Below are 27,520 nucleotides of genomic sequence, written 5' to 3'. Positions count from 1 at the left end.
TTTTTGTCTCAACGTAGGTTAGAATTGCTGTCGGTGAAAAGCAACAGTGGTAGCCCCAGGAACGATCTGATTGATACAGAGCCGGCGAAGTGCATTGCAGTATAGATAATTCCATCTCAGTTGTGCCTTTTCTTCTTCTTTTTTGTAGATCAACAAGTTGTGTTTAAGTGCCTTGGAGAAGGAATTCTTGAGAAAGCCTTTCAGGGATATAATGCTTGCATTTTTGCATATGGACAAACAGGTAAGAGTTGTGTTTATAAGTTCCAAATGGAAACGAGATATTTTGCGGAGGTTGTCGCCATCTTCTGGGAAAGAAGAACCACTCACCAGTGTCTTCTTTGCTGTGTGAACCTCTTCTTAAGGTCAGGACTTGACCTAGGTCCAATAATCCCATCCCCCTCACCACTGCTCTGCATTAATATGGCTTTTTAATATATAAACAGAAAGGCCCTGCCCTCTCTTGAATTTTCCTTGATCCAGTTATTTTTTGTTCTGGATTTCTTGCCTGGTTTCCTATTGTCATGTTGCTTTAACCCTGGTGGTTCTCTAGAACAGGGTCCCCAACCCCCGGTTTGTGGACCAGTACCGGACCGTGGCATGCCAGCAACCGGCCACACAAACAAACAAAGCCCCATCCGCGAGATGCAGGGACCACAGGAGACCACACCCCCTCTGATCCGTGGAAAAACCTCTCTCCACAGAACCGGTCCCTGGTGCCCAAAAGGTTGGGGACCTCTGCTCTAGATCTCTTGGAGGCTGAGTGAGTGGTCAGGATTGAGCATTGGGAATATTGTTTTACAGTGGTTCTGATCTTTCCTGTTGGGTGTTAAGGAAAAACAGGGTTATGTGGAGATCTGGAATTGAAATGTCAAATGTGATTGTGAGTATATGTGGACATGCATGAAGCATCTTTTGGGAATACTGTAAAGCAGCCATTTCCCCCCCTGAGTTTATGAATCTTCCCTCTGCAGCTAACATGCATTCTTGGGAAATAATACTTTGTTGTATGCTACCTCCTTCACTTAAATACACATTTTCCTGAGATGGTGCAATTTATACTGTTTATTATTTGTTACTTATCATTTTCAAAAGAGACAGCAATTGATAACTTTTCCATTTTTAAATATAAAATGCATTTTTATATTCCTCTTTTAGGCTCAGGAAAATCCTTCTCAATGATGGGAAATGCAGAGCAGTTGGGTCTGATCCCGCGCCTCTGCTGTGCTTTATTTCAGAGAATCACTTTAGAACAAAATGATTCACACACTTTTAAAATAGAGGTGTCCTATATGGAAATCTATAATGAAAAGGTCAGAGATCTACTTGACCCTAAAGGGTAAGTGACCCTCCCAGCCCTTTTTTATTCTAGATGTATAGTATGTTTGCGGGAACTTTAGTCTCGCTTTATAGTTTGTATTTTTCATTGTTTTCCTAATAGTATATAAGAATAACAATGATTAATATTTGTTTACCCTGCTAGTTGCTGTGCCAGGTTCAAATAAGAATTTCTTTTTAATTTGACAGTCAATTACACATCATGGCTGTGTCACCCCATCTTTAAACTTAACTGTTCTTAATGAGGAAAATGTATACAGACAAGAATGGAAACTATTTTCTTAACTGATAGCATTTCTATTTGTTGCCCTTCTAATAGCCCTCTACCACCACTTTATCTAAATTGGAGAAACCAGTTTGAAGTCACATCTCTGCTGCTGGGATGTGTAATGTAAGCCTGACCCTGTTTATTACACAGAGTTATAGTTATTCAAGCAGAATTGTCAAGAGTCTCTAGTGAGTACTGTAGTGCTTATTAAGGCTACTAGTTGTAAGATTTTATCTTAAAAAGAATACACATATGCCAGTTTTAATGGAACAATGGGATTTTTTTAAACAATTATGGAGATGTTAGAAGGTTACTTAGTACAAATTTTGTAAAGGAACCAGATTTTTTCAAGGAGGGTGTTAATTTCATTGTCCCATTTTCTGTTTTTCCATTCATCTAGCATATTCATGTCTTTTTTTTAGTAAAAATAAATCTTTATATTTCTGATAAATGTATTTTCCGTTTGAGAACAAGTTTATATGTTCATTGGTCTATAATGAGTTAATTTTACTGATTCATTTTCCTAACAAAGTTTAAATTATGACAATATTTTTATTTCAAAGGAGTCGGCAATCCCTCAAAGTTCGTGAGCATAAAGTTTTGGGTCCATATGTAGATGGTTTGTCTCAGCTAGCTGTTACTTGCTTTGAAGTAAGTAAAGCATAAGAAATTGGCCAATATAATGGTATCCGTGGGTTGAAGAATAAATTTGCACAGCAACTGCATCATACTACACTATGCCATGTTAGATAAACAATTGGCTGAATATAGGTACTTCTGTGCTTGTGATGCAGGGTGAGAAAAGAAGCCTGGGGGCTAATTTATATATGGACAGTATCTGTGTAAGAAAGTAATTTGTGCTAAGACAGATTCACTTGCATAAAAACATGCATGTGTTACACACATTGTTAAAGGAAACAGAGAACGGAAATGTGCATTAGAGGAGAAAATGTAAGCTATATAAATGATTTACAGTAATGAGTATTTAAAACACAGCCACTAATACATTTTAGATGTACTGATCTAAATATGTTTTCTTTAAAAACATTAATTTAGATTTTCAGTTGACTCAGCTATTTTGGAGGAATGGTTTGAATTAGGTGTATCAAACTTTAGACAATTTTGCAAATCACATGTATGTATGTGTATGTGTGTGTGTGTGTGTGTGTATACACACACACACACACACACACACACACACACACACACACACACACACACACAATCTGAGTTTTTATTTTATGCTTGTGGAAACTTTTGAAATGGTTTGGCCTCTGATCTATTTTGGAATATGCACTTTGAGATGATTTATAGGTTCAGTTAAGGACAGGCAAAAGTGTTGTGAGTTTAAATTTATTTAGATATCACATTATAAAGGTTTAGGGCAAGAAACGCAACTCCTTCAGTCAGCAAAACAGCATAAAATTATATTTACAAACATGGAAATTCCTCCATCTTTCTAGGGTTATTTTGAACAGCAACCTCAGGGAATAGATCTTAACCTTGCTTTTGAAAGTAATGCAAATGGAACTTTAGTAGGTGTAGAATGGAAAGGAGTTCCATAAGAGTGAAAAAATATAACATGCATATAATGTTTTAAGTTGTATTTGTTTATTTACATCTAAAATAATAGGTTTATATAAATTGCAAATGCTGCGACTGGAAAAAGGAAATTGTTGTGTCCAATGTTTTATGTTATTCATCAGGATATAGAGTCACTAATGTCAGAGGGAAATAAGTCCCGGACAGTTGCAGCAACCAACATGAATGAAGAAAGCAGCCGCTCTCATGCTGTCTTTAACATTATCGTCACTCAAACACTTTATGATCTGCAGTCTGGCGTAAGTGAATTAATTGAAGACATTTGGGTAATATGTTAAAAAAATTAAATCTTGCCCAGTTGATTTCAGTTGTATAAATGACAATGCATTCCCACCGAAATGTCTACTGTTACAGGTGTAAATAATATTTTTTAATCTGGAATTTTGAGGATCAATTTGGTGTAGTGGTTAAGGAATAAAGGACTAAAGCGACATTGGGTGATAAAACAGTTTTAAAATTAAAATGCTTTCACAGTTAAATTCAGCCAAAGAAGGCACTGAGTTTCTAATATGAAAGTGAATACAGATTTCTGATGCCTACTACAGTTTATTTTTGCATTAAATATCTAAATAAATATTGAATTATAAAGGTCCAGTATGACACCTAACTACATTTATTTGATATAGTTTTTCAATGTGTGCCTATGCAAACAAACAAAAATAGGCGCATTCAGCAATCTGGAACTTTATGTAAGTAATTTATTGAAGAGTGTTGGTCAGTAGTCATACCTTAGCTCTGTGATGGCGAACCTGTTGGACTCCGCATGTAAAAAATTCAGAAAATGCTTACCTTGCCTGCTGGCATGTCATATCACCACCTGCATCCTGGCCAAAAGAGGCCTCTCAGGACCACTTCTCTGGACTCTCCTCTCCACTCTGTGGACCCTCAAAAGTCACACAAGAGAGCCCTGGTTTCGCAAGGCTTCTGGAACCTCAGAAAATTGTGTGAGAATCCTTGCATGATTTTCAGATGCCTCAGAGGCTGTGCAAGAGAAAGACCCTCTCAGATGAGTTTCAGGGGGTCTGGAGGCCTGGCATGTCACCAAACATGGTGTGGTATGTCACCTGTGACACCCATTTCATAAATTCACCATAGCTGCCTTAGGTGTTTGGTGGTAAGAGAGTGACAGACTGAGGTCAGTAAAGAAAAACTCATCTTTGTTGCATGCAACTTAATCTTGTCTCTTGTGATTAAAGTATCGTGCAAATTTTATGAACAGATAAAAGAAATTGGTCCATGTTTAGAATCCTGATGCTACAACAGTTGTAAATGTGAAAGACGGATCATAAGTCACTTTTTCAGTATCATTGTAACTTTGAATGATCAATAAACAAATGGATGTAAATTGAAGACAACCTGTATATGTCCTTTAACCTTGTCTTCAAATGTAGTATATGCATAATTAATTTGTAACTTGTAACTTTTATAGTATAGTAATGCTCTGTGCTAAAATGATATTTGAATATGAAGAAAATTAAAATATGTAAACTTTTGTGCTATAATGATAAGCTCAATAACAATATTTGGGTATTGTTTATAGTACATAGTACTATGTACATCACTATAATACATAGTACATTATTATGAAATGCTTTGAGAAGCTAATAAAAGACATTATTGTATCTAGCTGCCTGCCAGCATTTGACCCGCTTCAGTTTGCTTACTGACCAAATTGTCCAGTTTGCCTACTAGATGCAACAACAAACGCACATGAGTATTTCTTTCCTCTAAGTGCTTCAAGCTCAGATGGAGAACAGAAGAAATAGCATACCAATTTGGCCAGTAAGCAAACTGAAGCTGGTCAAAGAGCCTTGGTGGAGCAGTGGGCTAATGCCTCCTTAAGTAACACCAGCTGCCTGCAATTAGTGCAGGTTCGCATCCCACCAGGCTCAAGGTTGACTCAGCCTTCCATCCTTCCGAGGTAGGTAAAATGAGGACCCAGATTGTTGGGGGCAATTAAGCTGACTTTGTAATAATGCCGCTTGGGGGGGGGGAAGCCCTAATAAGCAGGCATATACATAGAATGAAGGCTATTGCTAAGCACATTGGTTTGTGCTTAAATTGTAAGCTGCCCTGAGTCTTCGGAGAAGGGCGGGATATAAATGGGATTAAAATAAAAAATAAAAATAAAAATGCTGGTGGGAGGCTAGATACAATAATATCCTTTATCAGCTTCAAATAACATAACAAAGGTGGCTTATCTCTAGAGGTTTTCCTGTCCTATACATAGCTTTATTTTCAAAAAAAAAAGTATTCAGCCATTTGGCCATCAAATTTCAGCAGCGAAATCTCTCAGTTTTGGATGTGATCAGTGAGGTGCTGTGGATGTACATGTGCGTTCTTAGTTTTTACTTCTTTTGTAAATTATAATGTCCATTAATAAAGCTTCAGCTTCCCCCCCCCCTCATTTTTCCCTACTTAGAACTCTGGAGAAAAAGTGAGCAAAGTTAGCCTGGTTGATCTGGCTGGTAGTGAGAGAGTATCTAAAACAGGAGCTGCCGGAGAACGTTTGAAGGAAGGCAGCAACATAAACAAGTAAGGCACTGATGAAATTATATTATCCAAATAAATTGATTCTAGCTGCACTTATAGGAAGGCCTTCAAATCACGTTTCTGGTCTTTTTGCTACCTGCAAATTGTATTTTTATGTTCTGGATGTCCTATTTTTTTTCCCCCTGCACTTATTTTCTGTTGATGAGTTTGAAATATAACTGAGACAGGATCTTCTGCTTTGAAGCAAATTCACTGAAATCAGCCCAAGCAGTTCCTGGTATGGCAACAAGGCGAGATTAGGTTCACGGTTACAGACGTTTTCGAAATATTCTTTCCACGGGGTTTTAAAATATAATGATAAAATATAAGAATAGTTAACAGGGTACAGGGACATGCTTTCAAAATGTATAACTGTTAAATAAAATGGGAACAATCATAACTGAAGGGTTCCTTCACACAATTAATGTACTTTTCAGAAACAAATAAATGATGCAGTTTTTTAACTATTTTTTTTTTGAAAAGAAAAGGTTCTGATCCAGAACTGCCTTGTTTGCCTTAAAATTGTCTTATTTGCTTCCACTAAAGCTATTTAGTGTAGTCTTTTTTTAATGAAACAAAGGATAGCTGATGAAATAATTATTTCTTAAATGCTTTTAAGCCCCGCCCCCACCCCACCCCCAGTCCTTACTTTCTGGAGTTGATTTGTGGAGCTCACTGCCCGGTCGGTGCACCTATTGGGCTTGTTTTGGGCTGTTTCTTTTGCAGAGTCTGGTCAGTTTTCCTTCTCCCATCTTTCTCCTCTGTACCTCAGCAGTCTTGGAGCATGAAGACTTGCAATTTTGCTTCCGTATCTGGGGACTGCCACTGAGTTTCTTGCCTCAGTGTTGGACGCTTTTTCTCTACTTGTCTGCTGTCTTCCTGGCTTGATTCCCTTTTTCCACACCCACACCCATGCCTGATTCATCTGATTCATTTTATGTAACTAAGTCTCCAATTACGGAGGGGTTGGGTCTGTTTCAACCCTCGCTCCTAGTCAGAACCAAAGTGCTGGATCCCAGGAGGAAAGGAGCAATGCCTGCTCACTCTGGGTAGCGAGTTCATTGTCCCTCCTTGGTCAATTTTATTAGTTGATTTTTGAACCTGATGTTTTGAGAAAGAGAGAAGAAGTTTTCCATGTCATCCATGGTTTTATACTCTTTGATCATTTATTTATGTATTTATTTTAAGACACATATGATCTCCCATCTCAGATATAATAATTTAACATCAACAGCAACAAAGATAAATAACTTTAATTGATGCCGTACAATGATACTGAGATCTGAATCAGTCCCTTCTCCCCAGATGTAAATCATAAAACCAGGTTTCCTTAACATCCTGGCCCAGGGCATGGGGATACATCCAGGTGTTAAGACTTTGCAGAAGACCCACAGGGGGAGGACCATCCAGATCACAAGGGGAAATAGTGTCTATAGGGCAGGCAAAATGAGGGAGAAGGCACACTTCCAGGATCCCACACTTTCGTCACTTTACTTGGGTCACTCTAAACAGGCCCTCTAGTTAGCTCTCGATGGACACAATAAGGGTGGGAAAATATTTACTTTTTGCCATCCATATGGCCACAAAATAATCCTTAAGAAAGATTCTTATCAATGCTTGGTCAGCTTCACTCTTCATCTATTCTGCATCTTCTCTCAATGGCATTCTAGAGCCATGTTTCTCAACCTTAGCAACTTTAAGATGTTTGGACTTGGAACATGCACTAATACCGTTCTAAGCATTTTTATATACTCTTAAGAACTTGGATAGATCACTGCTTTCCTCATTTCTTAATTCTCTCCATTAAAGAAGGCATTTCAGACCCGGGGATAATTTTTTGTGTGCAGTGTCTCATAATATACTAAGATATTTTGTTATTTTAATTCTCTGTAATTGTGCCAATTCTCTCCCTGGAAAAAGTCAGAACTAGTTCAAGTATTCACAAATACTAATGCTTTCCATATGTAACTGAAAGGATATGCATTCCAGTCGATGTGTACTTTCCTCTGTTCTATGACATGCTCATGTGTACAGGAGAGGATTAGTGTTGCTTAGCTTTACATTACATATAACAAAGTTTTACTTGGGCAAAAAAGGAGAACAAAATCTGAAGACTTAAAAAGGCTTTTTTTTAATGTGGCTGGTGTTATTATACTACAAAGGATTTTTTCTTACTGTATGCTATGCTATATGAAGCAGTTTTAAATTACAAATAAACAGTATTAGAAATCACACTGTACCAAAACTAATCATATTTATCAATTAGTCATAACATTACTACATTTAAAGACTTTAAATAATGGAACTAAAATAGGTTCATTTGAATACTTTTTTATTACAAAGACATCTTAAACTTGCATGTATGTATAGTGTCATCTTAGCATTCTACAGATTCCTGTTCCCCTTCAAAAAGTTTATCACATAGTGTAGAGCCTGCTTTTTAAAAATAAGGCGCTGTCAATTGTAAATGTATTTCCAAATTATGTGTCACATGCCCAAATTGATCACATTTACCATTTTAATAGGTCCCTTTCAACACTAGGCTTGGTTATCTCATCACTTGCAGACCAAGCAGCAGGAAAGGGGAAAAATAAATTTGTTCCTTACCGAGATTCTGTACTCACTTGGCTTCTCAAGGTAAACATAGTTATATTCTATTCCTATTTAAAAATGGAGACATCATTTATTACCCTCAAGTAACCATGCACATGGGTGTACAAGCTGCAGCATATTTAGTAAAAATGAGAAATACTGCAATAAGATCTCTTGTGGGGTTTGTATTTTTCCTTTATGATCATTGCAACAAAATTTATTCTAATTTTGCGCAGACAGGGAGGGTCTGCTCAGGGTTCCGCCGGTGAGAGATTGCCGGCGGGTGACACCCAGGGATAGGGCCTTCTCAGTGGGAGCGCCTGCCCTCTGGAACCAGCTGCCGGTGGAGCTGAGGACTGCTCCCGACCTCCGATCATTCCGCCGGGGCCTGAAGACCTGGCTCTTTGAGCTCTCGGGCCCAGGCTGAGGAGAAAATTTTAACTGGGGTTTTTAGTGTACAGGGTGAATTTAATGCTTTTTAATTGGTTTTAACTTTTGTATGTTTTTGATTTTTAATTCCCTGTAAACCGCCCTGAGTCCTCAGGGAAAGGGCGGTATACAAATGCAACTAAATAAATAAATAAATAAATAATTTTTATATACTGATTTCTAATGCTGAATGTTAGAAATGTCTAAGGGTGACCAGATCAGTTACAGCTGAAAGAGACTTTAAAATGATATCTGTTAAGAATAAAAAAATATATTTCAGGCATAAGAATACTTTAATTTTGTTTTACGCATTTTATCTATTCCTAATAAACCTTTTAGGACAACCTGGGAGGAAATAGCCAAACAGCCATGATAGCTACAATCAGTCCAGCAGCTGATAATTATGAAGAAACATTGTCTACATTGAGATACGCAGATAGAGCTAAAAGGATAGTAAATCATGCTATAGTGAATGAGGATCCCAATGCTAGGGTTATCCGAGAACTACGGGAAGAAGTAGAGAAGCTGAAAGAGCAACTTTCTCAGGCAGAGGTAAAGCAGGTGAAAATTTTGTTTTATCCAGCAATATTTAAAACATGAGTAAAATGGAAATAAGAGAAAGGGACAAATGCATTTACATTTAGACAAAACTTTGGAGTTTTCTATAAACTTTGTATCAGAAAAGGGCTTTGCTGAAGGTTGATATTTTGAGTTTCCAATTGAAAGGAAACAGAGAAATATAACTCAGTATTCATTCTATGATTCTATGAAGGAGAATGAAAAGTAATGTCTGCAGTTTACAAATATACCCCAAAAGAGTGATTTGGTCTGAGCTCTCTGTTTTCCAATTTTCTTAATTATAATTTTGAAATGAAAATATTTGATATAAACCACTCTGGAATTTTGAGAAAGTTGTAACAGGTGTATTTTGAATATTAAAGGCTATGAAAGCGCCAGAATTAAAGGAAAAATTGGAGGAATCTGAAAAACTAATACAAGAATTAACCATTACCTGGGAAGAGAAATTAAGAAAAACTGAAGAAATTGCACAGGTATTTATGCAATTATGCATTTAGGACTTAATTGAGATGGATTAAATTTATATTCCTATTTCTTAAACATGTTCCAGGTGCAACATATTTTTAATTTTTGCAATAATGTTACAGAGCAGACATGTCAAACTCGCGATGTCACGTGATGTTGCGCAACGTATCGGAGTTTTTCCCCCACTGCCGGCAATGAGGTAGACGCAGTTTCCTGGTGATGCGTCCGGCAGTTTGACACCCCTGTTATAGAATCAATACACACAATGCTGGAGTTAAAGAGGCTTTGAGTCTTATGTATGCTGTAGGTAGTCACAGCATTTCGAAGGCAAGGATTGCTCATTGTAACAGATAAATGCAACTCTTCATTCTACATTGTATTAAAATTATATCTGTGGCCTGAATTCTTCAAGGAAAGCTGAGCATTTTTAGAGTTTCTGCACATTTGTATGTTGCAGAGTTTGGCTTATTTCATTTGGTGTTTTGTGTATGATGCTTCCCTCCATATCAAATACAAGTTCTAAAATAATGGAAGCCAACAGTTGTTAGACTTCATCATTAGTTGACACCACTGTTTATTGGCACTACTATAACACTGATAAATTGTAGTTTTTTGTGAAGGAATATGATATGTCTGCTTTTTTATTTATTTTTGAAGCAATTTTATTAAAAATTACAACTATAATAAAAATTAATACAAACTAAAATATAAAAGAAAAAGAGGTAGGTACAGAAGAGAAAGGCAAAATAGAGAAATAGAAAAGAAAGAAAAAATAATAAAGAAAAATATATATAAAGAATTGACTTCCAATTTTATCATAACAAATATAATTTTAGTAACTTATAACCTTCTTTTAAAATAAAATACCTTCCTATATTCCTTTTATCTATAAACAAATCCATAAAGCCTCATCATTTCAGTCCTGATGTCAGCAAAAGTCCATTAAGATTTACCAGAAATAACAACATACAGGTGGTCCTCGACTTACGACCACAGTTGAGCTCAAAATTTCCATTGCTAAGTGAGACACTTGGTAAGGAGTTTTGCCCTATTTTACAAACTTTCATGCCACGGTTGTTATTCCACGGCTTTTCATTCTGCCGTAGTCATGAGCTTTGGTTTTTGCAGACTTGTCTTCAGTTCAGTTCACCATTTCTTCCCTGGAAACCATGCTTTTTCTCACATAAAACAAAACACATTGAGTTTTTATACAATTTATTTACTTTCAGGTTCATTCATCTTTGAACAGAGGGTTATGAATAAAATAATGATAGAAAAAAACTTGTACCTGTTTCTGTAATTTTTTGTTTTAAGTTCATCTCATTAGCTGGGTTCAAATTAATGTTGGCTTTTCTACTCTGTTACTGATTTTGAAGAACGGTGATTCTGCTCATAGCAATATTGTGTGTGTGTGTGTGTGTGTGTGTGTGTGTGTGTGTGTGAGAGAGAGAGAGAGAGAGAGAGAGAGAGAGAGAGAGAGAGAGAGAGAGAGAGAGAGAGAGAGAGAATATTGAACACTACACCAAAAATTGTTCTGCTGAATGGGAAAATGATACAATATCTTATTCAATACCCAACACTATTGCAAAAACTGTGGCATAAGTATTTATAGAGAAGTATTAGCAAGTATATTTCTTCCACTTGTGATTCTTTGGACACAGTTCATAATATTTAAGTTCATTGTCGTGAAAATAATTACCGTATATACTTGAGTATAAGCCGAATTTTTCAGCCCACTTTTTGGGCTGAAAAATTCCACTTCGGCTTATACTCCAGTCAACAAAAAAACTTACCGAGGACTTGTGCGCGGCCGAGGCTTTGGTGCTTCCGGGATCGCGCGCACCTCTCCCAAGCCACCGCCGTCCGAGACCTGCAGGTCTCCGTTCCTCCGCGCCCTGCCTGCCTGCTTCTTTCAGCTGTCTGCCCATCAGCTGTCCATAGGGATGCTGCAAAGCTCTCCTTCTCTAGGCCTTGGACTCCCTCCTGGCTGAAGAGTAGATGAACCAAGCCAGCAAGGAGACAAAATGTTTCTGCAGCTGTTTTTCCTCTGAAGGTTTTTTTTTTTTTTTTAAAGTAATCTCCGAAGGTTATGCCAGAAAATGGAGGACGCTGGGTCTTTGCAAGCTTTAGCTGTCCGCCTGGCTGCCTGAGGGCCGCCCTTTTCAGGCAGTCTGACAGACAGCTAAAACTTGCAAAGACCCAGCGTCCTCCATTTTCTGGCACAACTTTTAGGGATTTATTATTATTATTCCTACTACTACTATTACTACTACTACTACTTCAGGAGTAAAAAGTTGCAGAAAAAAATTCTCTCCTTACTAGCTTAGTTCCTCTACTCTTCCATCTGGAGCCAAGGTAAGATTTTAAAAAGGGATATTGGTTGGAAGGCAGAGGGAGAGTTTAGTTTTAGCATCTAAAAAAAGGGGGGGGGGAATCAGCGAGTACATCCCAACCAGCTTTTTATGTTTTTGTTATTGAAGAAATATGGGGGAGGGGGAGGGGTTCTGGGGTGGGTTGGGGAGGGGATAATATTGTAACTTCAATAAAAATTTTCAATAAAAAAAAAAGAAATATGGCTTTCTGGGGGAAGGTGGGGAGGGCGTTAAGGAAGGAAAGGGTTTTTGGAAGCTCGTCCTGAAGCTGCCTTTTGTGCAAGGGGCCTTTTCTCAAAGCCTAGAGAGGCAGCTTTGTTGCCTCCCCATAGACAGCTGATGGGCGAACACCAAAAGCTCCAAAAGGCTAGGGAACTAGTCCCAGAACACCTTGGTAGGAGGAAGGGCAGAGGCAGAATTGGGAAAGAGGTAAGACAGGGTTTTCCTTCCCAGATGTTTCTCTTTGGCAAGACAGCCAGCTGTGCTGAAGCCCAGTATCTGGGGGTGGGGGAGACCTGAGGCAGGCGGGCTGGTGCTTGCATTAGGCCTCCCAGGATCCCAGAGGCTTGCAGAGCGCGGATCCAGCCTCCGAGGCATGCAGAACGGCGGATCGGCTTATACTCGAGTCAACAACTTTTCCCAGTTTTTGGGGGTGAAATTGGGGGTCTCGGCTTATACTCGAGTCGGCTTATACTCAAGTATATACGGTACAGCTATTCAAACTTTCTATTAATTTTACAGGAAAGACAAAAGCAATTAGAGAGCATGGGTATTTCTCTTGAATCTTTGGGGATCAAGATGGGAGAAGACAAATGCTATCTGGTGAATTTAAATGCAGATCCTGCACTTAATGAATTGTTGGTTTATTATTTAAAGGTAAGAAACAATCACACTTTCAAATTCTTTACTTTTATTGAAGTTTGTCAAACAGGATTTGAAAAAAAAATAGGAAGCTTACTATGTCTACAGCACCCAGCAAATTTTTTACTCTAGTCCTTGACTTAAGACCACAATTGAGCCCAACATTTATGTTGCTAAGCAAGACATTTGTTAACTGAGTTTTACCCTAGTTTACTTGCCACAGTTGTTAAGTGAATCACCGCAGTTGTTAAGTCAGTAAATGGTTGTTAAGGGAATCTGACTTCCCCATTGACTTTGCTTGTCAGAAGATCACAAAAGGTGATCACATGACCCTGGGACACTGCAGCTATGATAAATATGAACCAGTTGCCAAGTGTACAAATTTTGATCACATGACCATGGGGATGCTGCAGTGGTTGTAAGTGTGAAAAACAGTCATAAGACACTTTTTCAGTGCTGTTGTTACTTGGAACAGTCACTAAACAAATAGTTGTAAATTGAGGACTACCAGTATTTTGAAAGTATGAGTCAGTGTTTAATGAAACCCTTGTAACAAGCTAGCACAGTGATGGCGAACCTTTTGGAGATTGAGTGCCCAAAACCCAAACCTGCCCCAGCCCGCTCCACCCCCTACCTGCCCACAGGGTCACCCACCGCCTCCACAACCTGCTGCAGATCGCCCAGGCAGCCCACCAGGCCATGGCAGCCACTCCCTCTGCCTGCGTCCTGCAGCATCAACTGTGTACGACTGGGTGCAAGGGTGGAGTCTTGTCCCCGCTGCCATGTCCTTGGCTGCGCTGCTCTGCATGGGCTGCACTCAGTGGTGACTCTCCAGGGGGTCTGCTGGTGAGGAGGGGGCTGTGGGGAGAGGCGGGGCTGGTGCATGTGCCCACAGAGAGGGCTCTGAGTGCCACCACTGGCACGCATGTCATAGGTTCACCACCACTGGGCTAGCATATGAAGATTTCTCATGTGATTGTCAAAGATTTCCAAATAGCTATTTCTGACATACTTCCTCTCAGTATACATGAGCCATGGAGGAACTAGAGAAAATTAAATGAGTTTGAGGCAGTGCTCTGTAGAAAGATGCAATATCACCCATTTCACATTTTACAGTAAATATAAACCTTTGAGTTTGGATTGGATTGCACATACATTGTAATTTATAATTCTTTACTTAGGATGATAGAAGCAGCAGATTTTGTTTTCACTCTATTTGTCTTAATCAGGACCACACTAGGGTTGGTGCGGATACCTCACAGGACATACAGCTATTTGGGATAGGAATTCAACCAGAACATTGTGAGATAGACATTGCACTAGATGGAGAAGTTTCTCTCTCACCAAAAGAAAATGCAAGGTAAGGGCATCTGTAAAATTGGGAGCCTTTGTAATTTAAACAAAAGGACCTTGCATTAACAAAGAGAGGAAGACTGTAAACTTGCCTAAACTTTGAAAGCTACAGTTTATTCTAGCTAGTACTAATTTCTGTTCCTGACTTCTTCCTTCAGAAAAACTCGACAGCGTTCATACATTTCACAAAGTTTGTGGCTAATGGTTCCAAGTAGTTTTGAGGTTAAGTGCCATCCTTATTTCACATCAGGCAGATATTAGTATCAGTAATTTTGGGATTGAGTGCTGATTTGTGTTTTATCATTTTATCATTAGTTACACTTTTGATACTTTTTAAAGCCAAAAACCAAGCAGGGAAATATTTTTCAGTAAGATTTTAGTTAAATTGTATTAGACAGATTTTACAGAAATATTCTTATTCTTTCATTGGGGAAGGCCAGCTGTTGGCAAACATGTAAATATATAGAAAATTAGTTTCACTGTGTTTTTTGTAAGACCTGAGTGTGTTACCATGAAAGTTCAAGGCTTAACAACAAAAATATTCCAAACAGATGGAATTCATGTTATGATAGAGTTGCATTGTGAAGAATTAGTTATTTTGACTGGCAACAATAAAGAGGCATGTCACTGGAAAAAATGTATAAATAAATAAACTTTGTTTAATTTGTATTTCATCCAAGATTTCTAAATAAACACAAACTACTTTATAGAATTACAACTGACAATTGAATCAGTTCATTGTTGATTCTTGTGGAAAAAGCAATTAACTTCTTTATGATTGGAAAATGAATTTAAAATGAGGACTTTTTTATTTACAGTTGAAGTACTAAGGATTATTTATATTGTCAGCCACAAAACAAAGAAATTGTGCTTTAAATATCACCTGCTTGAGAAAATTGAGATGGATAATTAATTATTTTCCTGGTTTATGTGCCTCTGTTTATGAGCAGAGTAGAACATTATACAAAAGCTACTTCTTTTAAATTATATTCCAAACTGAGAATAAAAGATATATTTTGCTTCTTTTGGCTTATACAGCGAATGAACTTTATTTTCATGGAATAACTGCATATTGGAGGAATTCATATTACTGTTGAAATGCTTTAAGTAAATGTCTCATTAAAGAGATTTAAACTAGGATTCTGCAGATGGCTTGCAGTAAACAGCCTGTGACCCAGTTACTTAAATACATGCACTGTATCAACTATTTCCCTCCCCACCTTTTTTTTTACAGTAGGGATGTACTGCAGCAAATATGTTTTTGTCAGTAAGAATGAAAGTCTTAATTAAATCCTTGATGATTTAACACTGAATACAAAGTTATTATTTTTATTTATTTCATGTTTGCATTAATCCTATATGTAATGTGTAACCTATTGATAATATATTCCCAAAACTGGAATACACAAGCTATAAAAATTCTGTCTTCTTAGTTTGCAAAATGTTGTAAAATACAGAAAAATATGAGTAGCAAAAATTAGTAAGGTATAAAATGGTAGCCTTTGATGGATGCTGCTCAATATCAAGCAATTCCAGTTGTAATTATAAGACCTCAGTATATCATCAACCATCAACCATCAGATTCAGATGGAGCATCTGCAGTGTGAGTTTCTCGTGTCATTATAGGTCTCATTTCAGTGTGGAGGTGGGTGAGAAGTCCCATATGATTCTACTATGGGGTGTGTAAGGCCATAGTTTATACCTTCTATCCGGTCATGTGTATGTGCAAGAGTCAATCATTATTCTCTTCAGGACTGCATGTTTTTATTTATATATCCACACACAAATTCTGTCCTACAAGCATGTGTACAAATCCCTATCTTCACTCCATTGCAACATTCACTTTGCAGTGGGTTAGAAAGAGCCTTCTATACACTTTCCAGAAGAGCAGCAATACTAAGGTTCAGGGTTGTCCTGGTTAAGATATTTTAAAGAAAGTCTATCTAAGTTCTCCTTGTCCACTCATTTCCACCCCATGTGTGGCTCAGATGAGCTAAGCAGTTTCCTGATTTTTAGCTTTTTATTTTCTCTTTGCTTCAACCATACACACTACAACAGCTTGCTGGGTTGAGTGTAGCTATTCACATGCCATTTAAACTGCTATATTTCTCTAGCCTAGCATCAAATCAAATCACTTGGATGAAGTCTTGGGGTGTGCAGCCTATAAAGAAACTAGAGTAGTGAGAGATTTGTCACTTCTATGTTCCACTACACTTAATGGCCACATAATTGTATTTAGCCTATCAAGCAGTGAGCTGCATCAATTTACTTTAATATAGTGACCTGGCGGTGATTTGAAATGGATGGTCAATCTAGCACTTACTAAATATAGCCTGTCTAAGGGGACATTTGGAACTCTTCCCAGATTGTTGGGGAATGAGGGCAAATTCACAGCCAAAAGGCAGTGATTATCCACTCTTTCACTAAAAGACAAAAGAGGGAAGAGACATTACCAGGCTTTCTGTTTCTCCCATAGAAAGAGGTAGCAAATATCAAGGCTTACTCATCCTCTAGTCATCTTACTGACTAGAATAATTCTCTGGTAGACTGGACTTTGCTGAAGTACTATCCACAGTGGTGTGGGAACTTGAATATGAAGAGTGATTTTAGTCTTATAAATGTGTTTTATTTTTCAGATCATGTGTAAATGGCACACTGGTGTGTTCTGTGACTCAGCTGTGGCATGGAGACAGAATCTTATGGGGAAACAACCACTTTTTTAGGTATTTGTTTTTAAACATGAATGTTTAATGTTCAGTTGTAATATTAGGTAGCAATACCTGGCCAGCCCTTTTCTGGTGTCATAAACTTAAGCATGAAGGGAACTGAATTGTACTTTGCACTGATGAGAGACCGCTAGGAATACCATGTCTGTTGGCTAGACTTTGAAGTCAAAAAAGCATCTCTGAAGAAGATAGCAGCAAACCACATATTTTTTTATGTAAAGAAAAATAACATGGATTTGTCCAGGAAATCACCAAGTGTCAAGGCCAACATTTTACTTAGTTTACCTTATTTATATAGATATATACAAGTGAATATTTTTGCTCACAAAGGATACTTCCAAAAAGCATTAATTAAAAAGTTACTATATTTCAAAGTTCAGAATTAGTTTTTCTCAGTTTGAGATAGTGATATACAGGCCCCAGCAACTATTTCTAGAGTTTTATTCAGCCCACTTGATATTTTTGTTATTTCATACTGTGACACCTATATTGAAGAGAATTTGAACTTAATTCAATCTAAATTCAATTATCACTTCTATCAGCTTTTAATATTCAGCCATATTCATCACAAACAATCTTGATAGTAAAATGTAACAAATATCATTTTCATAATATAAAATTGTTTTATTCTTTTAAAAAAAACAAAATCAAATTTTATCACATTTACCACTGGTAGTAGGAAGACTGACACTTCAACACAGTGGTTTTTAGAATCTTTGACCCAACTACCCGCTTTCCCAGATTAAATAATGACATTATCCCCACAAAAAACCTAGGCTTGTTACTTTATATAAGTATCTTGGTGGTAGCAACTCCAAACTGGATCCTTGACTCATAAACTATAAATTGTTCCATTCTCTCCAGGCTATTCCCAGAGTACTTCCTTGGGGAGTAATTATCGATGATCTAAGAATCCCTACTGTAATATATAGTGACTTCCTGCTAGTGCTGTCTTCCATAATGATCCTCCATAGCAGTAGTTTAGTGACGTTTCAAGGGCTTGATGGACAGCTAGCAGTATACTTTTGTATTCATATTTTGTAGGATGAGCAAGGACTATAATCACATTTTTTTCCTTCTTTGTTTTGGAACAAGTATGTCTTTTCCTGCTGTCCCCAGTTCCTTCATATAGATGAACTTTACACAAATTTATTTAAAAAAAACATGTTGGTAATTTTATACCTTTTTATTTTTCATGTAGAATTAATCTTCCTAAGAGAAAGCGTCGAGATTGCTGTAAAGACTCTGAAAAAGAAAAAGAACATGATGCAGAACACGATTTGGATGCAGCCAGTGAAGCTTCTTCAGAACCAGACTATAACTATGAATTTGCACAAATGGAAGTTATAATGAAAATGCTAAACAGCAATGGTGAGAAAATTGAGGTTCAGGGGTGCTGAAACCAAACAGGTCTCTGGTTTGTAGTATATTGATACATACTGTAATACAAAACATACAATTTTTCTATATCAATACATCAATAATAGTAGCAATTTTCTGTAAATAGATGTTCTAATAGAAAACTTGGGAGTACATTTTCCCAACGTTATTTTTATTCTGATAGATGGAACCTAAACCTGAAAGTTTTATGGGATTAAAAAAAAGAAGAAGACACGTGCAGTTTTTGAGTCATGTCCTTTATTCTACCTTAAATCATTTTAGCTATAAGAATGTATGAAAATGTTCCATGTTAAGAAATAAGCCAAACTATGCAAAAGGCATATTGGGACAGTATTTTAATCAGGTCAGTGCATAGGGTTGTGAAGCCTAGGAGGATTTTCATAAAGTGATAATGTTATATTAAGCATTCCTACTGGAAATAGTTTCTAAAATAGAGTGGGCCCTTTTCTGCCTAGATCCATTACAAAATGTGGTCCAGGTCTTGGAGAAACAGTATTTGGAAGAAAAACGGAATGCTTTGGAGGAGCAGCGGATATGGTATGAGCGGGAGCTGGAACAGCTCAGGCAACAGCTTTCTCCAGAAAGGCATTATCAGCAGTGTGGTGGCAGCCTTTCAGATGCTGCCCAGGCTGCTGAGCAGAAAATCAATTTCTGGTCAGAAGAGAGGTAAGAATATTGTTCTTTAAGTAACTTGAGAGATTGAGCTGTAGGGCAAAATTTCTTGAAATCATTTCGAATCAATAGTGATACGAAAGGGTTACCTACTTAATTTGTTGCTCAAATCTGAGTCATTTTAGTTTTTTTGCACTCTGTGTCTGTAAGGCCTTCAGTGCATTTAACTGGGTTTTTTGCATGGTCTCCTCGGTAAATATTGTGTAATCCAGTTTGCTAAGAGACTATACCTGCCTTGATTTATTCTAATGGTCCTTGCTTAATAACGGTATTTGGGATCAGCAACTCTGTCTCTAAGGGACATGGTCATAAAATGTGATGTCACGTGACCACATTTGATTTGCAACAGCAGTTGCAGCAGTTCCCTTTGCTGTCCTTAGGGAAATCCCATATGATTGCAGCATCCTGTGGTCATGTAGTCTCCATTTGCGACTTCCTTCCAGCTTCCCCATTGACTTTGCTTATCGAAAGCTGGCAGCGAAGGACACAGATGGCCATGATCACAAGGACGCTGTAATCATCATAATTGCAAACTGGCTGCCAAGTCCCTGAATCAGAATCATGTGACTGCAGGATGCTGTGATGGCTGCAACTGTGAGGAGCGTTTATAAGTCCTCTTGTTCAGAGTCGTCATACTTTTGAATGGTGGCTGAACAGGTGGTGCTGAACTAAACCTGTTGTACATCTACAGAGGTTCTCAGTCATTCAGGTCACAGTTGTCCCAAAAGTGCTTCAAAAAGGGCAACTGAACTTTCTTGATGTTTCTTGAAACTGAAGAAGCTCCTTGGAGGAGAAGTGAAACATCCTCAAGAAAAAGTCCAGTTGCCTTTTTAAAACACTTTTAGGATAGGCCTACTGTACCATTTGGGTATTACATACTAACATTCAAAATATTTTATCCCAATAATTTGGAGAGACTTGGAAATCATTGAATAAAAACAGATTAAATATTTGTTTGAAAATAGAAAATGCTGTTGAATTTGTCAGAAGGCTCTAGTTTGCTTCGAAGCTTTCTTCATGTGTTATTTGTAAAAAAATAAAACAGAGAGTCTGTAGGCAATAATACATAGTTTAAATTTGGTCCCATAAATCAATCTATATTCCAGCTTTCAGGTAAACATGGTTATAAATAATGTCTCTTAAAACACCTGTAAAGATGGATTAATTTATGAATTTGTTTGAATATTTAATTATAAATGTTACATATATTAATGTTAGTACTATGCTTTCCTGATGCATAATTATTCTAATTTTCATCAGAACTCTACATCTGGTGACCAAATTTATGCTTTTTCATTGAGAATTTACTAAAAATAATGTAGTCTTCTCAATACTAATATCAGAAACTGATTTTCTAAATTACATTTTTTGATATATTTAAGTCTTGTTTCCTTTATAGGGATGAATTATTTCGACAAAGCTTGGCAAAACTAAGAGAACAAATAGTTAAGGCTAATACATTAGTAAGGGAAGCTAACTTTTTAGCTGAAGAAATGAGTAAGCTAACAGATTATCAAGTCACACTTCAGATCCCTGCTGCCAATTTAAATGCAAACAGAAAGGTAAGAAAATGTATTAGCAGAAACTATTTTATGTAGAATGCCAAAAAGTCCACAATCATTTTGTGCTCAAGTTAAGATTTAGAGTCTGATTTTGTGCATGAAGTAGACAGAATGGGAATAGTTATACATCAAGAATAAGCAGCTTCTTTCATTTTTGTCTCTGTAACCTGTACATATCAGAATAAATAGGGATTCACACATGTACTGTACTGAAGTACTAAAATATCCAAATTAAGCTAAGAACTTGGTGATTATTAGTTCACATTAGTTCACATTTGATAAGACAAAGTCTTGTATAGAGAGTGAGAGCATAGATCACTTCCATTAATGAATATGTGTGGAATACTCAGATCATAGAATGTTAACATAGAATGAGGTAAAAGCTTTCATTTTGCATGCCAGCTTTTCCCATGCAGGCCGATTCTGATATGGTCATGCAAAAAAGACTGTTCAAAAACTGTGCTATATTTTGCCCACATGTTTGTCTCCCCTAACAAATAGCTGACTGTGATGTATTCAGTGAAGTGGATATAACCATGAAAGATTATGCCAAAATAAAGGATTCTTTGTTGATTGCAATACATTCAGTAAAGGAGATTTGTATTCATGCATGAAATCAAAATTACATTTAACTGGATTAATTCCATGTGATTAACATTGAAAACAGATTTTTCAAATATATTCCTTCAAACATAAAAAGAGAAAGAAATATATAGACAGCAACTGAGAAACATACAGATATATAGATTTTTAAAACACATTTTAAGCCCTGAACTTCCATGTTTTAATAAATTAATTTTAAATATTAATATTAATGTTACATTATCAAATATTGTAATGTAATGTTACATTGATTAAATATAAACAAATTAATATTAATTACAATAATAATGTATTATTTTCTTACTCAGGATGTTTTCATTGTTGATTCATGATTTTACATTACCAGAATACCTTGGCAGATTTTGCCAGTACACAAATTGAATAAATACTGTAAATAAAATGTTTGTGTTTTGTTATTCAGAGAGGAGCAATTGTCAGTGAACCAGCTATTCAGGTAAAAAGAAAAGGAAAAAGCACTCAAGTGTGGACCATTGAAAAGCTAGAAAACAAATTAATTGATATGAGAGAGTTATATCAAGAATGGAAAGAGAGATTTCAGGAGGTATTTAACCATTTTTCCAATACCAGATTTATAAAAGTATGCTTTCATAAAACCCCGTATAGACTCCATTGCCTCATTCCTTTTTCATGTTAGTTTATTCTAATCCAGTGATGGCAAACCTGTGACATGCGCATCAAAGGTGGCGTACACCACAATGCTTTCAGTGATGGGATACCTGCCAACAACTAGTTTTAAAAGCACACAATATTCTCATGATTTTTCGAGGGTATGGTGGCTACATGAGAATGAAATGTGGGCTTGTGTAACTCTGGAAGTTGCACAAGAATGGGGCCTCCTTTCAGATGGTTTTCAGAGGTTACCAAGGTTGCAGAAGAGCCTTCTCTGAAGCTTCTTCAAGAACAAAGGCCATGTGCAACCATCCTCAGATAAGCCCAGATGTCTGTCACCAGAAAAACAACATTTCCTGAAAGCAGCAGATCATGGAGACTACTGGGATGGCATGCAGCAGATCCTGGGGGGGCAATCATACCATTCCCCAAAACTCACATGCCTTGTGGAATTGCCACAGGTGCCTTTTTGTGTGGGAGTGGTAGCACTTGAGCTGAAGTCAAGGCCCGGGCCTTGACCTCAGGCCCAACCTCTGCTAAGTGCCGCTGTTCAGGGTGGCCTAGATAGTGCGTAGGGAGGAGAGAATTGTTTCTCTTTTGGGGGGGAGGGGTGACACACCAGCAGACTCTAATTAGACATTTTCCAAATTTTCGACACACCATGACCAAGAGGCTCACCAACACTTGTCTGGTTCATTATGCTACCCATATTACATGCCTAGTGCTTTGTAATATAGTTCCTTTCACTGATTTTGTTGAGCATTACAGGATATATTGCCTGCCTAGCAATAAAAAATAAGCATTATCATTATGTTTTATTATTACATTTACATTTCTATCCTGTCTTGATCCTAATTACTACCTTGTGTCTTGTATTTCAGAGATAATAGAGATTGTTTGAAGCCCTTATTTCTGTTTTAAAGATAAATAAACTGTTGGTCCTCAAAATGTTTTTTTTTTAACTGATGTAACTTTTTGGTGCAAATAATTGTATGTTTCTGCTGTGATACGTAATATAATTACTACAATAATAGTAAAAATGAAAATAATAGTGTAATTATTTATGATAAATGATATATATTCCAAAATATAGCTCATCATTTCCATGTTGTTGAATCATTTTGATAAACCTTTTGTGCCTTTGAAATTCGTATCTTCTTTTTAAAAAATAGATGAAGAGACTCACGGGAAAAAGAGGTGATCCTTTCTATGAAGCCCAAGAAAATCACAATTTAATTGGCGTAGCAAATGTCTTTTTGGAGTGCCTTTTCTGTGATGTTAAGCTTCAGTATGCAGTACCGATAATTAGCCAACAAGGGGAGGTAAGGCTTAATCCATAATAAATATTGCACTTTGTTTGTGAAATGAGTATCTTTGTTTTGCTGGTATAGTCCTCTCCTTTCGGCTTTCTGAGGGGCCTTGAAGACTTGGCTCTTACCCCTAGCATTGAGCTAGGATGGGGGTTGAGCTGGGAGGCTTGTTTGGTCTGGTCTTTAGGGAAGAGGGTACTTTGGTTTGTGTCTTTGCTTTATTGGTTGTTGTGAGCCACCCGGAATCATCATATGAGATAAAAGGTAAAGGTAAAGGTTCCCCCGCACATGCGTGCTAGTCGTTTCCGACTCTAGGGGCCGGTGCTCATCTCCGTTTCAAAGCCGAAGAGCCAGCGCTTGTCCGAGGACGTCTCCATGGTCATGTGGCCGGCATGACTAGACGCCAAAGGTGCACGGAACACTGTTACCTTCCCATCGTAGTGGTCCCTATTTTTCTACTTGCATTTTTACGTGCTTTCGAACTGCTAGGTTGGCAGAAGCTGGGACGAGTAACAGGCGCTCACTCTGCTACGCGGCACTCGGGATTTGACCCGCCAAACTGCCGACCTTCTGCTCGACAAGCTCAGCGTCCTAACCCACTGAGCCACCGCGTCCCTTCTTCATATGAGATAGGCAGCCATATACATCCAGTGAATGACTGCCTGAGGGACTGACTGAATTGCAAATAATGGCTGATGTTACGTATGGCACAGTTGGAATTGCCATCTGCTGTGTTTCTGTTTTTCTCTTTGTTTATTTGGTGCTGCTGCTGTTTGCAGTCTGCATTAGCAAAGTGTTAGAAAAGGCAAAGGATGTGGCTTAAAGGGGGGAAAAAAACCGCCAGACGTTACATTGTTGATCTGTGGAGTGAAAGCCTGAGGAAAAGAAAAATCATCCATTGATACCCCAAAATAAGAAGGACATCTGTGGAACATACGGAGAACAAATACATTTCATATGGCGACAAATAGTTTCTCCACACTGAGTTCTAGTGTGCTTAATTTAAAAGCCATATCAATGAAAGAATGGTATCTATGCAAAAGGATTTTCAAAATTATTTCTTTCAGAATATGTAAATTAATAATAGGTTTAAGTCCACTGAAGTTAGATGTAGAATTACATACTTGCGAGGGTATGTGGGTCTTCTTCCTGTTTTCCAAGGTCATTTCTACATACCATCACACACATAAATCTTTGAAGTATAAGTTTATTATCAATATTGTTTAAGAAGACTAGTATGTCAGACTTGAAAATATTCTATATGTATTTTTCTTTATTTAGTTACTGAAGATACAGTTGTATGATATAAATTACATATAGGAAATGTATATGTATACCACCTGCATTATTGATATTGGATGTTAGGGACTTCTTTAACATCTTAAGTTACTGTTTTTGTAATACAGGTGGTAGGACGTCTGCATGTTGAAGTGATGCGTGTCACGGGTGCTGTCCCAGAACGTGTTATGGATGGAGACGATTCTTCTGAAAACTCTAGTGAAAGTGGAAGCTTAGAAATCATGGATAATAATGGAGAAATTATTCACAGACCAAAAAAACTCACATGCAGGGTAAGGGCTGCATCATCGATGTCCCAGTGTTTTTTAGGGGTAGATATTTTTTTAAAACAAATACAATTGGGAAATTACACATTTTAGAATGCTGCAATAGGAAATTGTTTCTGTCAATATTTAGAGCTTCACTTGACTGCCAATATTAAAACATACATGTGATACATGAAGCCACTAGGAAAGGTTGTCAGGCAATTCAGAGCTGTATATCATTAATATGCTGATGTTACCAGGTATATATCTTCAGCTAGGCTTAGCAGGTGATAGTGTCAAAAGACTTGATGTAGTAGCTAGGGTTTGTGTGGAACTGGATAGGAAGAAACAAATAGGGTTTTAATTCCAAGAAGATCAAACGGCTGTTGATCCTGGTCTGATTCCAAAATAGGCCCATTTTGAAGGAGCATCTTCAATTTAAGATGGCTTGGTTCTAATTAGAGCTTAGATTGAGATTTCTAATTAGATTTTGCCTGCTTCCTACAGCAAGGACACAGACAGGATTCCAACCCTATAGGAAATAGGTGGAGCGGGACCTTGGAAACAAGCCTTGTGTGGTTTCCTTTCTCTTGGAATGCTTGCTTCCCAAAGACAGGGTGGCTCCTTCCGCATTTATGCTCTAGAAAGTACTGTTCTTCCACAGTTAGATTTTCTAGGGTTAAATCTATATTCTAGCTATGTTCAGCTAACTGCCAGTTAGATGGAAGTGGTTAATAAGAAGTTTTCAGATTGGGTTCCTTTAAGAATAGATCAGTTGTATTCTGTACTGAAGACCAGAGACAAAATGAAGCTTTGGGTGGGGGAGAGACTCGTGTCCAGGATGCATAATTCCTTAGGCCCTGCCCCTCACCAGAGCACTGAAATAGAAGAAAAAGCTTTCTCTGCTTTGTAATCAAATAATAATAATAATAATAATAATAATAATAATAATAATAATAATAATAATAATAATAATAATAATAATTATTATTATTATTTTATTTGTATACCGCCCTTCTCCCGAAGGACTCAGGGCGGTGAACAGGGCAAACAAATACAAAATAAAAATACAAAATACAAAAATTAAAAAGGAATTAAACAAGATGCCCAAGTTACAACAATAGATTAAAATACATTTAAAACAACAATAAAATCCAAACCCATCCCCCATCAGGCCAGGCCGGCTTGTTCGAACAAATAAGTCTTCAGATCGCATCGGAAGGAGCGAAGGTCGGGCGCCATCCGGAGCTCAACCGGCAAACGGTTCCACAATTCCGGCGTGCCCACAGAGAAGGACCTCCCCCTAGGGGCCACCAGGCGACATTCTCTGACCGGTGGCACCCTGAGGAGGCCCTCTCTGTGGGAACGCACAGGGCAGAGGGAAGTTGACGCCAGCAGCAGGTGATCCCTAAGGTACTCCGGACCCATGCCATGTAGGGCTTTGAAAACCATTACCAGAACCTTGAATCTCACCCGGAAGACAACTGGGAGCCAATGCAGCTCACGGAGCAGAGGTGTAACATGGAGTATCAGGAGACTCCCAACACAACTCTCGCGGCTGCATTCTGTACCAGTTGGAGCCTCCGAGTGGTCCTCAAGGGCAGCCCCATGTAGATAGTGTTGCAGTAGTCTAAACGAGAGGTCACGAGCGCATGAGTGACCGTACGTAGGGCATCCCGATCTACATAGGGCCGCAACTGGCGCACCAGACGAACCTGGGCGAAGGCCCCCCTAGTCACAGCTACTATGTGATCTTCTAAAGAGAGCTGTGAATCTAGGAGGACTCCCAAGTTGCGAGCCCTATCTACGGGGGGTAATAACTCACCCCCCATAGAAAGAGATGGAATATTCTGAATATCCCGAGATGCCGATACGCACAGCCACTCAGTCTTGTCAGGGTTGAGTCGAAGCCTGATTCGAAGTGGGTGGGATGGGAACAAAATTCTTTTCTCTCTGCCACCATTTAGAAAGGGTCAAAAATAAGTTGTCTTCTGTGGCCCTGAACAGTAAAAGGAAGTCCAGCTCAGAACTGGGCAGGGCAAAATTTCCCTCAGCTGCTTTGACTGAGCAAATAGAGAAATTAGGGCTGGAAAGATGCGTTTGTGAGTGAATATGCAAGTATTAACAGAAGGAATATTCATGGTTGCCTTACCTTCTGCTGGTCTGCAGCTTCCAATAACCTCCTCTCGGTTGAACTCATGTTCAGCTCCTTGCTTGGAAATAATTCCCAATCCTATTCTTACATGAGTTTATGATTTCTTTCTATTGGAGGTGTATTCATATTTCAACCGACACTTTCGCTGTCAGTTTTAGGAAAAGCTGCTGTTTTGTGAGTTAAAACAAAGCAAAACACCAATTTGAGAGATGTAAGGAATCCATTTGCTTTAGGGGGTCATTTTTTAACTGACATGTAGGCAGTTGACCCTTTCAAAATGTTATACATACCTCCCCTGCCTTCTCTGTCTTTCTCTCTAACTCAGGTTCATGCAACAAATTCGGATTCAGTTTCAAAAAGTGTTTTGGAGCACAAACATAGCACTTTTCTGCAGCTCTTTCAAAGATGGCAGCTGCATGGTTCCAGAAAAATAAGTGTTTTAATAATTTGCAGAGAAGGATCATGTCTGAATCCCAATGTACCATAAGTACCTTTGGAAGTACCAGAAGAACCTTTGGAATCAAAATTG

General features: G+C 37.9%; 1 protein-coding gene across 5 annotated transcripts in view; it reads left to right on the top strand.

The window, feature by feature from the left end:
• The window catches only part of KIF13A (kinesin family member 13A), an 80,281-nt gene that overhangs the window by 21,439 nt on the left and 31,322 nt on the right, over nt 1–27,520 (top strand). For all 5 annotated transcript variants that reach the window (XM_081326164.1, XM_081326162.1, XM_081326163.1 and 2 more), the window contains exons 5-21: nt 149–241; nt 1,156–1,336; nt 2,167–2,254; nt 3,310–3,444; nt 5,628–5,740; nt 8,263–8,374; nt 9,098–9,310; nt 9,700–9,810; nt 12,916–13,050; nt 14,265–14,395; nt 17,025–17,111; nt 18,316–18,485; nt 18,971–19,181; nt 20,587–20,749; nt 21,774–21,914; nt 23,155–23,304; nt 24,699–24,863. In XM_081326164.1, coding sequence (XP_081182290.1) covers nt 149–241; nt 1,156–1,336; nt 2,167–2,254; nt 3,310–3,444; nt 5,628–5,740; nt 8,263–8,374; nt 9,098–9,310; nt 9,700–9,810; nt 12,916–13,050; nt 14,265–14,395; nt 17,025–17,111; nt 18,316–18,485; nt 18,971–19,181; nt 20,587–20,749; nt 21,774–21,914; nt 23,155–23,304; nt 24,699–24,863 — 2,399 coding nt within the window. The remainder of the gene's footprint in view (nt 1–148; nt 242–1,155; nt 1,337–2,166; nt 2,255–3,309; nt 3,445–5,627; nt 5,741–8,262; nt 8,375–9,097; nt 9,311–9,699; nt 9,811–12,915; nt 13,051–14,264; nt 14,396–17,024; nt 17,112–18,315; nt 18,486–18,970; nt 19,182–20,586; nt 20,750–21,773; nt 21,915–23,154; nt 23,305–24,698; nt 24,864–27,520) is intronic.

Source organism: Vipera berus (assembly GCF_964194415.1).
Source record: "Vipera berus genome assembly, chromosome: 3".
NCBI lineage: Eukaryota > Metazoa > Chordata > Lepidosauria > Squamata > Viperidae > Vipera > Vipera berus.
The sequence above is the reverse complement of the archived record's forward strand: the minus strand, read 5'-3'. Positions and strand labels throughout refer to the sequence as shown.